This window comes from Sarcophilus harrisii, chromosome 2, assembly GCF_902635505.1.
Source record: "Sarcophilus harrisii chromosome 2, mSarHar1.11, whole genome shotgun sequence".
Classification (NCBI taxonomy): domain Eukaryota; kingdom Metazoa; phylum Chordata; class Mammalia; order Dasyuromorphia; family Dasyuridae; genus Sarcophilus; species Sarcophilus harrisii.
The window spans coordinates 501,204,194-501,223,345 of NC_045427.1; the positions used below are offsets into that span (position 1 = coordinate 501,204,194).

General features: G+C 32.6%; 1 protein-coding gene across 1 annotated transcript in view; it reads right to left on the reverse strand.

Annotated features, from left to right (window-relative positions):
• Positions 1–19,152, reverse strand: part of FAM227B (family with sequence similarity 227 member B) — a 321,697-nt gene that overhangs the window by 245,310 nt on the left and 57,235 nt on the right. The window contains exons 8-9 of the mRNA XM_031955171.1: positions 16,993–17,094; positions 13,725–13,851 (exon numbers count right to left, since the gene is read on the reverse strand). Coding sequence (XP_031811031.1) covers positions 13,725–13,851; positions 16,993–17,094 — 229 coding nt within the window. The remainder of the gene's footprint in view (positions 1–13,724; positions 13,852–16,992; positions 17,095–19,152) is intronic.

Genomic DNA, 19,152 nt, shown 5'->3' on the forward strand with positions numbered 1-19,152 from the left:
ACGGAAATAGAGAGTCCTACTAAATTCCTTTTATCATACAAATATGGTGCTGATACTAAAACCAGATATGGTGAAAACAAAGAAAAAAATTATAGATGAATTTCTCTAATGAATATTGTTGCAAAAATATTAAATAAAATATTAGCAAAGAGATTAAAGCAAGTAAACCCCAGGATAATATACTCTGACCAAGTTGGAATGCAGGGGTGGTTTAATATTAGGAAAACTATTAACATAATTGACTATATCAATAACCAAACTAACAAAAATCACAAGATTATTTCAACAGATGCAGAAAAAGCATTGATAAAATCTAACACCCATTCCTAGTAAAAATACTGGAGAGTATAGGAATAAATGGAGTTTTGCTTAAAGTGATCAGTAGCATTTATTTAAAAACTATCAGGAAGCATCATATGTAATGGGGACAAACTAGAACCATTCCCAACAAAATCGGGGTGAAACAAGGTTGCCCACTATCACCACTACTATTCAGTATTGTATTAGGAGTGTTAGCTTTGGCCATAAGAGACAAAAAAGAGATTAAAGGAATTAGAGTAGGTAATGAGGAAACCAAAGTATCACTCTTTGAAGATGATATTTTGGTATACTTAAGAGAATCCTAGAGAATCAATTAAAAAACTACTAGAAACAATTCACAACTTTAGCAAAGTTGCAGGATACAAAATAAATCCACATAAATCATCAGCATTTTATATATTACCAACAAAGTCCAGCAGCAAGAGATACAAAAAGAAATTCCATTTAAAACAACTGTAGATACCGTAAAATATTTGGGAGTCTATCTGCCAAGGCAAACTCATGAACTATATGAACACAATTACAAAATACTTTCCACACAAATACAGTCAGATCTAATCAACTGGAAAAATATCAAGTGCTCATGGGTAGGCTGAGCTAATATAATAAAAATGACAGTACTACATAAATTAATCTACTTATTCAGTATCACCAATCAAACTCCCAAGAAATTATTTTACAGAACTAGAAAAAATAGTAACAAAGTTCATCTGAAAGGAAAAAGGTTAAGAATTTAAAGCTTATTAATGAAAAAATGCAAATGAAGGTAGTTTAACAAACTATATTATAAAGCAATGGTCATCAAAACCATTTTTTAATGGCTAAGAAACAGAATAGTTGATCAGTGGAATAGGTTAGGTTAACAGGACAAAATAGTCAATGACTATAGTAATCTAGTTTCTGACAAACCCAAAGTCCCCTAATTTTGGGATAAGAACTATTTGACAAAAACTGCTGGGAAAATTGGAAATTAATATGGCAGAAACTAGGCATTGAGCCACACCTAATACTATATACCCAGATAAGGTTGAAATGGGTTCATGATTTAGACATAAAGAGTGATACTATAAGCAAATTGGAAGAACAAAATATAGTTTACCTCTTTGATCTGTGGAAAAGGAAGGAATTTGTGGCCAAAGAAGAATTATTAAATACAAAATAGATAATTTTGATTATATTAAATTAAAAAGGGTTTATGCAAACAAAACCAATACAGACAAGATTATAAGGGAAAAAATAAACTGGGAAAAATTTTTACATTCAAGGGTTCTGATAAGGACCTCATTTCTAAAATATGTAGAGAATTAAGTCAAATTGATAAGAATTCAAGGCATTCTTCAATTGATAAATGGTCAAAGGATATGAACAGACAATTTTCATATGAAAACACTGAAGCCATTTCTAATCATATGAAAAGGTATTCGAAATCACTATTAATTAGAGAAATGCAAATTAAGAAAACTCTGAGGTACCACTATATACCTTTCTAAGTGTATTGGCTAAGATGACAGGAAAAGATGGAATGAATCTCTCTGAGTCCAAGGGCTTGAGCTCCCACCTCCAGTCCAATTGTTTTCTCTGGCTCTGACTCTGGCTGAGTTTGTCTGAGCTTATATGCTCTTTTATAATTACATTATCATAGGTGTGAATCTTGTAGAACTTTATTAAGTACTAACTACATGTACTGAACTAGAGAAATATTAAGCACCATGCTAAACTAGATAACCATTATCTTTATCAATTCCACTGACTTAACACCGTATAAGAATCCTTGTTTCAAGTTTAGAGTTCTGGCCCGTAACATTGGAGAATGGCGGAATAAGTTCTGGTATATGGATATTATGAAATACTATTGTTCTATAAGAAATGATCAGCAGGATGATTTCAGAGCATCTTGGATAAGCTTACATGAACTGATGCTGAGTGAAATGAGCAGAACCAGGATATTATTGTACACAGCAACAAGATTATATGAAGATCACTTCTGATGATGGACGTGGCTCTTTTCAACAATGAGATGACTGAGGCCAGTTACAATGATCTTGTGATGAAGAGAACCATCTACACTCAGAGAGAGGACTGTTGGAGCTGAATGTGAAGCACAACATAGCATTCTCACTCTTTTTGTTGTTGTTTGCTTGCATTTTTTTCTTTCTCATTTTTCCTTTGTGATGATTTTTCTTGTGCAGCAAGATAATTGTAGAAATATGTATAGAAGAATTTACATGTTTAAAATATATTGGAGTCTTTGATATTTGGGTAGGGGAAAGGGGAAAAGGAGGAAATTTTTGGAACACAAGGTTTGGCTAGGGTCAATGTTGAAAAATTATCAATGCATATGTTTTGAAAATAAAAAGTTTTAATAAAAAATTATGAAGAATTGTAAAAAAAGAACTAAAGGTTTCAGTGGGAGATAACGTGGAACAGTTCATTCAACAAATGTTTGGTCAAAAAATATGTATTAAGTGTTGACTAATTTCAGGGAATTATGGTAGGAAGAAATGGAGCTATAAAGAGATTTCCAATTGAAGCAGACTTAAAGAGATTTCCAATTGAAGCAGACTCTTCCTTTCCTCAAGTAATTTAAATTGTATTGGAAGGAATAGGACTTGTGTGTGAATAAGTAAAATATAAAGTAGAGGGTAATTGGAATAAAAGAAAGATCTGTACAAATTTTCTAGTTTTGAGTGATGTGTGTGTGTGTGTGCGTGTGTATGTTTGTGTATATGTGTGTGTGTGTGTGTGTGTGTGTTTGTATGTATAGAAATTGGGTAGAGTGAAATCATGAGAAGTCTGACAGAGGACGTGGCAAAAGAAGTTATTATTATTATTATGTCAAGTTTCCCCTTGACGTTTCAACCTCTCTTTACCTATCCAAAAATTTTGTGCAGGAATATGTAGAAAGTTTTGTCTTGGACCATAAGTCTCCCTAAGAGGGTCATTGGATTGGTACTTTTTTCTTACCAGGATCTGTAATGCTAAAAGTCAGCCAGTGACTTATTATTTCTGTAGATATGACCCTGATGTGCAACCAGTCAAAGTATGTGGGCAATGTAAAAAAAATTATAAGATGAAATTTTAGAAGGGAAGTCTAAGTTATATAAAAATTGATCACAAGGTAAAATGAAGCAAAGTGCAATGACAAAGACCAGTAATAGTTAACATATATTTTTAATTCCACTTGGCTTTTGAAGATCAGAGGCAGCTCTTATGCTCCCACTATTCTTAGAATTTAAAGAGAGGTTGTATATACAACAGGGCCCTATCATCTAAAGGGGGCTCAAATAGCCACTTTCATAGCCAATGAAGTCACTACATTTACCCAAAATGGAAAAATACTGTAGAATTGATTGAAGATGGAAACATATTATACTAATAGGGTCTGTGAAATATAAGTCAGTGATTATGATTTTGTTTCTTAGCAGAGGCAGTAATTTAAAGTTACACTTATTTACTTGTTTTACAGATGAGGAAACTGAGATGCAGTGAGAATATGTGATTTGAATGGAATAATTCAGCTGATTATTGGAAGTACCAGGATTAGAATGTGTATCTCTCAATTCTCAGTCCAGAGGAATTTCCAAATAGGGAAATGAGAACAATCTATATCTTTTGAAAACTGGAAATATCCATAAAAATCCCATCAACCTAATAGTCTACATAGTAATCAAATAGTTGTTTGGATTGAGGGTCCTTTTTTACAGTACAGGAGTTGCCATAGCCAAAGAAGCTTTACCACCAAGTAATCAGCCTACTGGTTGTTCCTCTTAGTGACTGACTAAAACTGGTACTCAGAAAACAGACTTGATCTGATTCTCTGGGCCATACTTTCCAGCATGACAGATTCTTCTAGAACTTGCACTCTACTGGCATAGTCTTGGAGAACCTAGGAGCATGTCCATATCACAAAGAGCAAGCAAAATATTTGACTTTTATTTATTTATTGTCCTTTGGGTAATAAACCCATAGCCAAGCAGCTCAAAGGCTGCAAATATATAATGCATTTATAGAGTGTACTGCTCAGTTTCTTATGTAATTTGATAGTGACAAATGAAATCAATTATAATTGAATAATTGATCATTGTTTTCTAAGGTACCATTTTACATAGCTAATATACTAGAAAATGATGGTGATCTAAAGATATATATCAGGTAATTTAATTACTACTGTTACTGCAACCATTACCACTATCATTCATGCAAATATTCATGTAATAACATCATATATATCAAATTGTCTATCAGGAAATATTTTTTCTCCTTACGAAGTAGAACATGGCAATAGAAACAACAGAGATTCAGCTTACATTTGCAAATATTCATTGAAAAAGATGACAGAAGATAATGGTTGATTCTTATAAAACACTGAAAATCAATAGAGGGGAAAACAACCCTATAGAAATCTCAAAAATAAGTCTATAGAAATCTCAGCCCTCTGAGACCTAAAACAGATTATTCCTAGAGCGTTTGTGATTTAAAACTGAGAAAAACAAATAGAAATGGAATTAAATAAGCCTACTGTATGTATTCCTAAAACAATTTGTTTTTCATCAATGATGATAATGAAATCATAAACTTTGCCAGATGTACTATATAAAGAAGGAGAGGGGAAAAGAAGGCAGAGAGAGATAGACAGACACACACACACAGAGTCAGAGGGACAAAGCCACAGACAGAGACAGAGAAAGAGAGACAAAACATTATTTTCGGTGCTTCTTATGTGCTAGGCACTGTACTAAGCATTAAGTCTATGGATAAAATCAAGTAAGATAATTTCTGCCTCCAAGCAGCTTATATTCTAGTGGGCAAAAATAGCACATGGAGGTGAACTGGAGAGTAGAAGAGTACAAGAGTACAAGAAATGGTTGGGAAAACATCACCCAAGATATAAATGGTGTATGAAGAGACTAACAGGAAGGAGTTCAGTTATTTAAGTAGATTTTCTATGGAAGATTTATGGAAAGACAGGGACAAGAGTAACAGTTCAAGGGAAATCATCCATAGGCTATCATGAGCAGCAGTGGAGAGAGTATCCACATTGGGATCATGGATCCATCAATGTGAGAGTATTGCTAATTAAACAAGACATATTATTAGTATAGATTAATAACAAGCTTTAAAAGCAGGTTTGCTATAAGATCTAAAGTCAAATATATTCCTCTAAAAACAGTCATGATTTTGAATAATTATGGTTCTCTTACTACCTAAATAACTGTGAGCAACTCATTTAAGTTCTCTGGGTTTAATTTTCCTCAACTGCAAAATAAAAAAGTTAAACTAGATGAACTTTGACATCTCTTTCACCTTTAGGATGACCTCAAATGATGTTGAGTTGTGTTTTGTAGCTCCATATAAATTTTATGAATCATGAAACTTTTTCCATGGCTGAGATAGTAGGTCTATATTCTCTGAGTACACTATTGGACATTTTAACTGATAAGAGTTATGTTTCCATGGAAATTTCTAGAATTATCACCATGCAAATGAAAGATTATATTTGATCAAGTTCTCCTTAAATCAGGATTTATGCTAAATTTAAAAATTATTCTTTTCATGATTTTTTTTGGTTGAGGCAATTGGGGTTAAGTGACTTGCCCAGGGTCACATAGCTAGGAAATATTAAGTGTCAGAGACCAGATTTGAACTCAGGTCCAACTGACTTAGGCATGGTGCTCTATCCACTGCACCACCTATCTGCCCCCCCCCCACCTTTTCATAATTTGTAAGAAATATAAATTCTGGTTTTTTGTTTGTTTGTTTTTGTTTTTTCACTCTTAAAAGAGAATGGACCCAGCAGTCCCTAAATTTTTTTTTTAATATTATGAACCTCCATAGCAGTCTATTGAAGCCCATGGACCCCTTTTCAGACTAATGTTTTCAAATGAAAAAAGCAAGATATATAATATGAAAAGAAAATCATTTATTTTAAAAGATGATTATCAAGAACATTTTTTTAAAAACCCAGTTCTTGGACCCAAGGATAAAAATCCTTGACATACTCTAACTGATTTCCTGCTACTCTTTTTTAGTTTGCCTCCTCATTAATTTCTACTTTTATATTTTGCTTCTGGTTTCTAAAACTGAGTTGGCCCTACCAGAAGGACTTAAAAGTTGGCTATGAGGAATAATTAGTTCCTAGAATTTGCAGTAGGATGCACCAAGCATAAAATCTAAAAGTATTGTATATATTTTTGTTGTTTTTCTCCTAAACTGAAGTTTAGCTTTTTAAATTTGAAATCCTATTATTATGGATTTTAAGGTAGGAGATAATTTATCCTTAACTTTCCATCTTTTTTTCCAGGAAAAAATTCTAATGCAATAGATAAATAAGTCTGGGTACCACAGGGGAAATTATAATAATCAAAACCAGATCTATTGTGATACAGCCAAGAGGGAGCACATAAATGTCAGAAAGAATATAGCCAAGAATGTGTCCATTGGGAAACCCATGGCTTAAAATGTTATTTCTGAAAAAGTGCGACCCAAAACTATTCGCCAACTTGTCTGGCACAAACATATTAAAAATCAAAAGGTTATTTGATGGAATCCATAAAACATGATTTTATGTTTTGCAATCATCAAAAATGTATATTGATAATATCAAAATTAAATATATATGTATATACATAAATATGTAATACTAAATACATTGTTTATTCCATATCAAAAGTTACTCAAGATTGCTAGAATCATCTGAGGTCAATGCTTTTGCTTTATAAATGAAGGAAATGTAAGTGAAATTAGTCCAAAATTTCCTGTAAAACTAGAAATTGCATGTTATTTCTTAAGAGAAAGAGGCAACTAAGTAAACTTTAATTCTTAAGGGAAATAATCATGAGCAACTTGCTCAACTATAGTGTTTCAGCATGCTTAAGCACTTTACCAGGAAAAAGAAAAACTAATAATAAATGAGCTTACACTACAAGAAACAAACAAAACTAAAAAAATTCCGGAACATTTTCAAAATCCAAAAGGCAATTGCAAAGTAAATTAATAATGTATAACTTGATTTTTGTAGGAGAATGGATGAAAAAAGAGCATGTTGATGAAAAGATTCTTTTTTATGTGGATAGGAGGTAGGTTTTGAATTAAAGAATTAAAGGAAAACAAGAAGAAATAAATTTTAGAGAAACTTGGTTAAAACTCAAATAGAAACTCAAACCCATTAAATCATAAATAACTATGTACAAGGATCCCTGCAGGTCTTATATTAACTTAATTTTGAAATGTAAGGCTATTTATGTTTTGTGTTTTTATTTATTTTGTTAAATATTTCCCAATTGTATTTTAACCTGGTTTGGGCTTTGTGTTTGATACCTATTTAAGAACTTAAATACTTAGTATTTTAAGCCTATATCAGTAGAACAGAATTACGATCATATTCCATCAAGCTGGACAAGCTCTAAGAATCATTCAGCACCATCTAAAAGTGTGTGAGCACTAAATTGTCTGAGATCTTCTCAGAATCATACTAATCATAATTTTAATTCACAGCCCTTCACTTCGCCCTTGACTGAGTTCTCTTTACCCAGGTAAAAATTACATGAATGTCTAAATTGTCTATATAACCCTTTTTTGTAAGGAATTCATTCATTAAGGGAGTTCCCTGATCAATTTGATGAGCTTACAGAGTAGTGAGTCTTGTATTGGGACTTTGTTTCTATGTTCTTATTTCTAGAAAGTCTTAACAAAAATGAATGAGGAATGAAACTGTGTTCCCTTTAAAATTATCACTCTGAAACTATTCACTTTTGATCTGTGATCCCTTTTGAAGTCTGAGGTCCTCCTGAGGAAGACATATCTCCCCAGATAAGTATCGTTATTCAATTAGAAATTTTGGTCAAAAAGCACCCCATTGATCTTTTGAGGATGCCAGACCCTTTGAATTCTAATTGGAGATCTGGGCTGGATACCAATAAGCATCTAGGCCTGGGAACTTTGGCTTCCTTTTCAACCTGAAGCCTGAAGCTTCAAGATTCTTTTAAAGGGCAATTTCTGAACTCACTCTTTGCAGAAGGTCCAAAGCAGCTGCTAGGACCCAGCCCACTGAGAAAGCATTCTCTTCTCAGTGCCAATCTCCTTTTCCCTAAGGATTTTGCCACTAAAGAAGTCAGTCTCTTAGCAAAATTGGCTTCCTATCCAACAATAAACTTCCATTTTTTGCCAATTAATATTTCAGGTTTTGTGAATTCTTTCATGTTGAACCTCTGTGCTGACCAAAAGGGGATTTTAACAACTCTCTGACTGCCACTAACCTCATCAAAAAGGAAGAGAAACAAGAGAGAAGTGTGTCATGAAAATTCAGAGATATGGTAGCACTGAATGCTATCAATAAATATAGAAGCATGAGGCTTCAGAAAGGACCATCAAATTTGGCAACCAAGAAATCATTTTGGAAACAGAAAGGGACAGCTTCAAGAATTCAAATTTTGTTTCAGACACTTTGTGTCTGTGTGACCTCTGGGCAAGTCACTTAAGTTTGCTTCATTTTCCTCATCTTTAAAATAAATTGGAAAAGGAAATGGTAAACCATTCCACTTTCTTAGCTAGGAAAATCCTCTATGGGATCATGAAGAGACAGATATGACTAAAACAAATGAACAATAATGGTGAAAAGTGCTGATAAAAAAGAAGAGAAACAAGAGAGAGAAAGAGAACTGTCACAAAAATCCAGAAAAATGGCAATATCATATGCTGCAGGGAATTAAGTGAGGTTTCAGAAAAGGCCATCAGATTTGGCAATTAAGAGATTATTGTTGCGATAATTGTGGAAATGTGTAGAGAGGAATGCATATGTTTAACATATATTGAATTATTTGCTGTCTAAGGGAGGAGGTAAAGGGAAGGGAAGGAGAAAAAATTTGGAAAAAATGTTGAAAATTATCTATGTATATATTTTGAAAATAATAAAAAAAGAAAGTTGTTTTGTAACATTGCCAGGTTAAGGGATCTTGCCCATGGTTACATGGATGTTATTTGTCAAATGAATACTATCTATAATGCATTCTTATTGTAGCTATTAATCAGTGTTTCATGTTTCCCCTTAAAAAAAAAAAGAGATCATTGCTGGAGAAATTAATTTTAGTTAAATGTTGCAGCCAAAAATCTATGTTGCAAAGGGCTGGGATGTGGTAGAGAGGGAAAAAAAAAAAAAACATTGTATTTGAACATTTTTTGAGATATGGAAAAGAAGGAGTTAATGGTAAATGGCTTGTTTTCCTTAGAAAAGCACGAGACAAGGGAGAATCAGGTCCAGAATACCTATTTCTTTGGTTGGTTTCTTCATCTTTTGATAGATGCAATTAACATTATAGCGAACTAAGAAAGTATTAGCTTTTGTTATTGAGAATGCTCCAAGAAATGTCTTGAGAACCAAAGGCAATATCTTATACTACTAAATCATGCCTTTAAATTTCTCTCCTCTTTCTTCTTTCTTTCTATTTCTCTTGAAACAGAGTCATATTCTAGTCATGGATCACCTCTCATCAAATCTCAATGATATCCATGGGGGCAAAATGACTTTTTGCACTAGTATTTCTCATTCACTTACTTTATCACAATCAGTAGTTCATGTGCAGATAGGTCAGAGACCAGAAATAAACATTCTGGTCTCTGAATGTTTATTTCTGTCTTCTTTATAAAACTTTGAATATGGAGAACTTCAAATATCTCAATAGTCACTCTTGCTTCATTATAGCCATCTTTGATGAGTAACTGAAGTTTGAGGAATATATGGCATTTTCCTTATTTTCCCTTCATTTTTCAGTTCTCAAGCCTTTTTAAAAATAGCATTAAAAGAATCCAAACAAATTTATTTTATAGGGCATATACTATCCCTGCTTAAGAAGTCATCATTCTTTTATTTCAAGCTATGAAAAAGTTTTCCTTCCAATTCTTCCTTTGCCTTCAATAAACAACAGTGAGAAAATATTTCCTCTGGTTCTAAGGAGGCAGCTAGGTGGCACAGTGGATAGAATACCAGGCCTGAAATCAAGAAGATTGATCTTTCTGAGTCCAAATCTGGCTTCAGATACTTACTAGTCATGTCATCCTAGGCAAGTGATATAACTTAATTTTAATTCTATTTGCCTTGGGTCTTCATCTGGAAAATAAGCTGGAGGAATAAAAATGTCTTTGCAAAGAAAACTCCAAATGAGTGAATAGTTAGCTGCAACTGAAATGTATTAACAATTACAACCAAAAATGGCTCTAAGATGTTCAATTTCTTGTATAAGACTACAATTCTTAACAATACTTTTTATAATCTTCCCAGCAGTAAGGATTCAGGAGTACATTTCAAGTAAAGAGAGGGCAACATCAATGAAAATGAGATTGGAAATGGGCAGATTCCCTTTGGGAACGGTTAGTAGGTTGGGTAGAAAATAAGCAATATGAGAGGAGCATAGTTAGCTAGAACTGGCAATATGGATCAGAGGCAGATTTTATAGGATTTTTAAAGGCAGGAGTATGAATTGTTTTATTAGGCAATTGAGACACCAAGAAAGTGATTAGCATTATAAATGTAGCAGAAGAATAAAGGCTGGATTAGAGAGTGGGAGGAGAATGAAGGTAGCAAGGTAAAAGATTAATTAGAGTATGCAGAAAAAAGGTAATGGGACCCCGAAGTAGTCTGGTAGCAATCTGAATGATAACAACAGTGAACATTTATATATGACCTTAAGGTCTGCAAGGTACTTTTCAGAAATCTGGGAAATACGTGCTATGATCGTCCTTATTTGACTGATAAGGAAGCTGAGGCAGACAGAGGATTGGAATGAAAAAGAGTAAATATATCTTCTATCTTGAAGAATAAATTATTGTCATTCAGTCCAACTCTTTGTGACTCACATGGAGGTTTCCTGGCAAATACGCTGGAATGGTTTGCATTTTTTTTCTCCAAACCATTTTACAGATGAGGAAATTGAGGTAAATTGGGTTAGGTGACTTCCTCAGGGTCACCAGCTAGAAAAGGTTGAGGCCAGATTTGATCTCAGGAAAAGGATTCTTACTGACTCCAGGCCCCACACTCTAAACATTGTAGCACCTAGAATAGATATAACTTCACAACTTTGAATGTGAGTCTACTTTTAACTTATGTTCTCATAATAGTGTTATAAAGGAAGTATGAAGCACTTATTGAGCCCTTTAGGAAATGTGAAGTTTTGCAATCAGATTTGATGTAGGTAGTTCTTAGCTAGCTGAAGAATCAGTCATGTTTTTGGCAGCATATTTGTCAGCTATCAAGTCACTTGTGGAAGTCCTCTCAAGTTGGGAGAGACTTAGTCCTGGAAGTCAAGAATTGAGCTGTGGAGAGGGCCTGCTCCAGAGGCCAGCTGAATGACTTCTCTAAAATAGATTCTGTATTATGGGGGATCACCAGGAGAATACTTCAAGGATAAAGAGACACTGAAGCTTTCTGGTGGTATGAAAGTGAGACTTTATTTGGCCATATATGTTCCATACAAGTATGCCTCTTTAGTATTATATTTTTGAAGTGTGCCAGCTTTTTCCACTGATACTTTGTGTTTGTAGGAAAGCACACCCCAAATATATGGGAAAAATATTTTGCTTCTGCTCTTCGTGGGGTGCCAACAAAAATATCTTTATTTTGAGCTAATCATATCAACTGGATGAGTGTTAAATATTAACTAGGAAACAAACATTTATTAAGCATCTACTATGTGCCAAATACCATTCTCATTTGTGGTGATACAAAGAAGAGTAAAATATAGCCTCTGCTCTCAAAAAACACATTCTAATGGCACAGAAAATATGCAAATCTCTATTATAAAGAGGAAATATTCTGGGAAAATTAGGGATAATTTCAAAGAAAATGAACGAAAAACTTTTCTTGTAGAAGATGACAATTTTGCTGAAACTTGAAGGAAGTCAGAAAAGCTAGAAGGTGGAGATAAGGAGGAAGAAAATTACAGGCATAAAGAATAGCCAGTTAAAAATTTGGGAAATAAAATGCCTTGGTTGAGAAACAGGAAGACTAATGGCAATGGATCACATAATTAGGTGGGAGGGAGGGAATAATGAGGTAGAAGGTAGAAGAAAACTAATAGGAAGGGATTAAGTTATAAAGAATTTTCAAGGCCAAATGTGAATGCACTGTTTGGCGCTCATGAGCTACCATTTTAGAAGAGTGGATCTAGAGGCTACTTTGAACCTGGAAGTATACACACAGGTATTCAAGTACAAGTTGGGACAGGGACTGAAAGAAATGTAGCACAACAAATACAAGGAATATAATAATAATTATAGCAATAACAACTATTTGTGATTATTGCATATTGAAAATTTACATATCACTTTCCTTATTCTAAATTCTTTGAAGTAGGCAAAGCATGTATTGTTATCCCTATTTTCTAGATGATAAGACTCAAGTTCAGAGAGGTGGTCAACAGGACTTGCCAATGGTCATATAGTTATTAAATGTCACACAGCAAGTGTGTACAAGCATAATACATATTGAGTTCTCTTTCAGTTTTGGGATAAGGATTTTAGGGAAATGGAGGTGGTCCACCCAAAGAAAGTCAAATCATAAAAATAGAAAAGAAAGCACCCTTACTTCAAAGGTAAACTATACTTAGGTTATTGCTTTTTAAAAATATATTATTTTTTTGGGGGAAGGTATGACTGTGATTTCATTGGTATAGTTAGTTTCTGGTAACAGACTATTGATTTGTATATGTCTTATGTCATATAAAACTGGAAAAAATGGAAACAAGATTATGTTGTTTCTTCATTCTCGAGGATTATAATGATTGGTTGAAAGATGAACAGAATAAGTTTCAAATCCACTGAAACTTGCTCTACTATTAGCTGGGGTCCCTGCAAGACACATGGTCCATGGGGCTGCATCCTAGGTAGGGGATGAGCAAGATTAAAATGTAATTGGGAAATATTTAGCAAAGTAAATAAAAATATAACAAAATATAGATAATATCACATTTTAAAATTTAGTGAATATAATACTAATCCTGATGTATGTTTAGTGGCCTCCATTTATATTTGAGTTTGACATCACCAGTTTAGATTTTCCCCTGGGTTTAGATCATCCCTTAGTTTAGACCATCCTCACAACAAAGAATGCAACAAATACACTATGTAAAATGCCTTTATTATAATTGTCATTTAGGAATCTCTACTATTCAAACAAGTTATAATATTTAGCCTCTTTGGTTAATGATAAGTTCATCTTAATGTACCCTAATCTTGTCATGGAAAAATAAAGTATAATGATTATTTGGAAGCATATGAATGTTTCATGTTATAAATCAATGGACTATGTTTTGCCAATATTTAAAGAAAAATTATTTTTGAATACATATATTTTTAAAACAAAGTAAATTAGTTTTATCATTGGAAAATGTGAATATTTAAATTTAAATAAGTACCTGTCATCCACTGAAAAATAGTCATCACTAATTCTTCTTTAAATGCATCATTAAATAAATGAGAGGAGTCTGGAAATGCTTCTTGGAATATTGTATAGATGGCTTGTGACACACAGTTGGGATAGATCTATAAAAATACATAAAAACATTAATTATCAAGGGGAGATTTATCTAGGTAGTTATTGCATTGGTTCTTTTTTGTTTTTTCCTCATATCTGCTTCTAATTTGGGGACAATTCGAAACTTGCATACCTCCTCCAAAGAGGGTAGGGGTGAGGCATAAAATGGAAAAGATAACTGAAAATCATATGTCAATTTGTTCACCTTTATTAAAAAAAAACAGTTCTTGGAATGATTTGGTATGGGGGAAAAGGTGAAATAGCCAAAATGAGGATAATTACCTAAAATATGATTTATACATATTTATAATTATTTACCCTCATTACCACATTTAACTGGAAAAACTGAGACCATTTACCTCTTAATTTCATGCCACTCAGATGCGTTTTGTGATTATTTTTCCTTCATTTCTATCTCACATAAAGAGGTGGCTCTCTTCCTTGCCAAGGCAAATTCTTTTATATGCATATTTGATTCCATTTCATTATGTATTATTCAGCAGATTGCCTTCTTTCATCCCTACTCTCATTTCTTTTCCGTTCCTTGCCTTCCCTTTTCTTTTCTTCCCTTCCATTCCTTCTTGCCTTCTCTTCCCTTATCCCTTATCTCACTTATTTCCAATCTCTATTTAGTGGTTGTTTTCATCCTGCCTACAAACATATCCATATATTCTCTATCCTCAAAAATCTGCAGTGGATCCATCTCCCCCCATTATATATTATCTTATATCTTCCCTTTTGTGGAGAAACTCTTTGAGAATCAACAATCGATTCCTCCATTCCCTCTCCAGTCACTTGTTTAACAGTCTTAATTGACTTCATAATTCAATTGAAACAGCTCTCTCCAAAGTTATCAATGATCATATTATCTATTAATCGCCAAATATAATGACCTTTTCTTAATATGTGTATGTGCATGCATGTGCATGTGTACACACACATTTACTTCTCTGCATCTATTAACAGTGTTTATCATCCCTCATTCTTTAATACTCTCTTATCTCAAGTTTCTACACATCACTCTCTTCTGGATCTTCTCCCGTGTGTCTGAAAATTCAGTCTCCTTGCTGAACTTTTGTCTAAGTTATGCACTCTAATTATGTGGGTGTTCCTTAACTCTGTCATCAGCACTCTCTTCTTTTATCTTTATATGATTTTACTTATTGTGAGATCTTATCAGCTTCATGGATTCAATTATCATCTTTATGCTAATGATTGTCATATCATATCCCCAATTTCTTTCCCAACTTTGTTTTTTATCTCTAATTACCTATTGAATGTCTCAAACTAATTGTCATGTGGGTATTTCAAACTCAGTTGTGACTGGCTTTTTGTGATGCCATTTGAGTTTTATTGGCAAAGATCTTGGCGTGGTTTGCCATTTCCTTCTTCAATTCATTGTACAGATGAGAAAACTGGGGCAAACAGGACGAAGTGACTTGCCTGGTCACATAGCTAGTAGGTATCTGAGGCCAAATTTGAACTCAGAAAGATGAGTCCAGGCTTGGCACTCTATCCACTCTAATGAATGAATAAACAAATATACATATATACATATAATGTATATGTGTTCATATATCTATATTGTAGATATATTATTATTAATACAGTAGGTAGTTAATAAATGCTTATTGACTGACTGATGGGGAATCAGTGTGATCTTTTGGGAAGATGAACAAACTGATATCCAGGGTTCTTTGTTACAACCCTAATACTATTTGGGTGATTGTGAGCAAGTCATTTCATTTCTCTGGACATCATGATGTAAAATGATGCATTTGACATAGATGGTGGATTAGGGTTAGCTCAAATTTTCTCTAAATATGGATATAATGATTATTAAAATATTTTTTCTTTTGCAGTATTGCAGAGCTAAAATTGATTCAATGGAAGTACCAATCTATTTTGTAGAAAGTGAAACACAGCACTGAGAATCAATTAATGGCATTATATCAAAATACTGTAGTGGTCTATAAAAATTAATTCATCTTCCTAAATATCAAAATTGATTATGCTAATTAATTACTTTATAAAAGAATTTCCAATATGTTCTAACATTAAAGCTATTTTCACTATTATAAAATTCTGGATTCATGATTGTATGTAGATGCGTATGAAATTTAATTTAAATATACTACTATTGATTCATCTACAAATTGGGTTAGGAACTGAATCTTTGATCATTAGAAAAGGTAACTCCCATTAAATGTAGATCAGAACTTTCTCTACAACTTATAAGAGAAATACATAGACCACTGAGAGGCAAAGAGATTTGTCTGATCACACAGCCAACATTTGTCAGAGGTGAAACTAGAACCCAAGTCTTCTGAGTTTCAAAAGCATCTCTCTATCTGGTATACCAAGCTACTTTTAATATACAAATAATAGGAATATGTGTGTAGCCATTAATTTTGTTGGATTTATAATTACAAGTGAACAGTTGTTAAAAATTAAACCCAATTGGCAAACTTGGCATCTGGGTTTTGTTCATACTATTTTGAAGGTTAACCAATTGTTAGTTTAAGTAAAATCTATATCTGATATATATGGATCAAAATGTGATAACTGACAAAAGGCCTGATATATAAATATTATTTGTGGAAATCTTAGTAGATTTAAATCTTTCCATTGCATTAGCGATCTCATTCAGAGAAGAACAATCTTAAACAAGTAATTAATCTTGACAACAGGAAAGTTAACTCAAATCTATTGATTTGTTCATTATTTTTGATTGCTGAAGACATTAGTCTTTGATCTACAGCCATAATATGTAACATACATTTATATTCTTTGTATGCCTGAAAAGATGCCTCAAAAGAAAATTAAAAATAAATATCTAATTAGAGATTACTAGTAGGTAGGTGAATGGATTTACCTACATTTAATCTCCATAGTCCTGGTGATTATTTTTAAAATAATGATAAGTTTTGAATTAGTGCTCAAAATTCAGAAAAAAATTTATTTCTGACACATAGTAAAGCAATTCCTATTCATGAATATTTGACATTACCAACATTTATTCTATGATAGCCATAACGATCAACCAAAAGTTTTTTTCTTACACAGTAAAGAACTCAAGAACTAATTATCTATTTTGTTAATATTCAAAACTAATCAGCACAACTAATTAATTTCTATAAAACTTTTACCTTATAAAAAGTGTCTTTTCTATAGTTGGGGGCGTTCATGATAACTGACACAAAGCTTTCTGAAATCCTATCAAACAAGAGATCTTCATCATGTTGATTATGCTTTAAAAAAAGAAGCATTTAAGAAAATAAGCCATTGAATTATAAAATAAGTATAGATTAAGAAATATTTATTTTAAAGGAATCAATATAAAATTTTCTCCACAACATAACCACTTGCAATTATTTACACTTTGATGCAGTTAAAAAAATTTTTTTTTTTGTTTCAGTATAGTAAATAGCTGAGGAGGTACCACTATCCTACAATTTGTTGGGATGAGGAAGTCATTGTTACTTTTATCTAACTCTGCAGACTATGAATGGACAGATAAAATTAATTCCATTTATAACTTTTTGATTACATTATTTTAATCAGACTTAATAGCAGAGATTAAATAGATTAATATTGAAAATGTAAAGTTCAAATTAAAAAATTCAAAAACAGAAAACAACTAGAAAATAAAAGGAGAAATAGAAATGTCCTTTTCTAGTTACAAAGGTCACACATATATTTTCTGTTACATCCCAACGGATTTATTTTTATTGCCCTTTAGTTCACCTGAAATTTTTATTCTGGAGGCAATCTGTGTTTTTTTTTCCTAGTGGCACTTTGTTTAAAATCTCTGGAAGTTTTCTTGTATTTTTTTTTTTTTTTTTTTGCATTAAAGTGTTCAGTTTTCTTCCTTATCTCATTCTTTTGGAAGTTTGATAATTTTCACATTGTCTCCATTAAGATCAATGTGTTTTGCTTATTTGTAGATAATGCTTTATTTAATGATATTGCCTTTTGCTTCTCTTCTTTTAGAATGTCCTTCATTCATGTGGATTTTTATTCCCAATCAGTAATTCACTTTTTTGTTTCTTTGGTGAAACTTGCTACTGTAGATTCAAATTTTTCTCTTCTGCTAATCAGTGCTACTGTGCAGGGCATAAAATTTAAAACAATTTTCTTTTAAAAACATTAAATGTTTAATTAAACATTAATAATATATTAATATTGTAATATAAACAAAATAATTGAAACATCAAATTAAATGAAATTAAAGTTAAGTAAAAATAAAAACATTAAAAACATGTCTTCTTTCTCTTGAGTTTTATTTACTGTTTCCACTTGTGCAGGTATCCAAAAGATCCTCTGTTTCATCAGGTGCTTTTTCATTTTCCTTTGCAGGCAATATTTATTCATAGATGCCTGAACTCTTTTACCTGTTCCAGAAGTATATATTCTGTCATTAGCATCTTCCTCTATTTATAGGCTTATGTTCAAGAACTTTAGATTGAGATTTCTTTTTCTTTAGATGTTTGATAACGTCAGTCTTTTTTTATTATTTTCCTCTGTTCACTTTCTGACTCTCTTCCTTTTGATGGTAGTTTGTCTGAGAGCAAAACTTCAGAGCATTCTTAGCCTCTTTCCATATTGGGCAATTGAAGTCTCAGTCCTAAGTGATTTCTGTGATAACAGAATGGTCTCATCTAGATTATGCTCATTTCTTTAGGCTTTTTGGAGGGCCAAACGTGTCTTGCTCCAGTTTCTTCTGTTTCTCTGTTCTCTGACTGAATTCTGTTGTTACATAGACTTTTTTAAATGCGGGTCTAGTTTAATATTAGAAAAATTTTCATTATAATTGACCATAACAAAACTAATAGAAATCATGTAATTATCTCAATAGACGCAAAAAAATATCTTTGACAAACTACAATACCCATTCCTATCAAAAACACTGCTTTTTCCTTAAAATGAAAAGTAGAATGTATCTAAAATCATTAGCAAGTATTACAAGAAATGAGGATAAGCTAGAAGCTTCAAATAAGATCACAAGTGAAGAATGCCCATTATCACCACTTTTTTTTTCTTACAGCTTTTTATTTACAAGATATATGCATAGGTAATTTTTCAGCATTGACAGTTGCAAATCCTTTTGTTCCAACTTTTTCCTTCCTTCCCTCCACCCCTTCCACCAGATGGCAGGTTGACCAATACATTACATAGGCTTTTGCATCACTGTTATTTTGACCTGATCAAACTTCTGCCATTTCCATGGTATTGTGAATAAAGGATAGAGATGAATTTTGTTGCAAGCCAACAGTTTAATTTATACAGCTGCCACCACCAGAGTATGG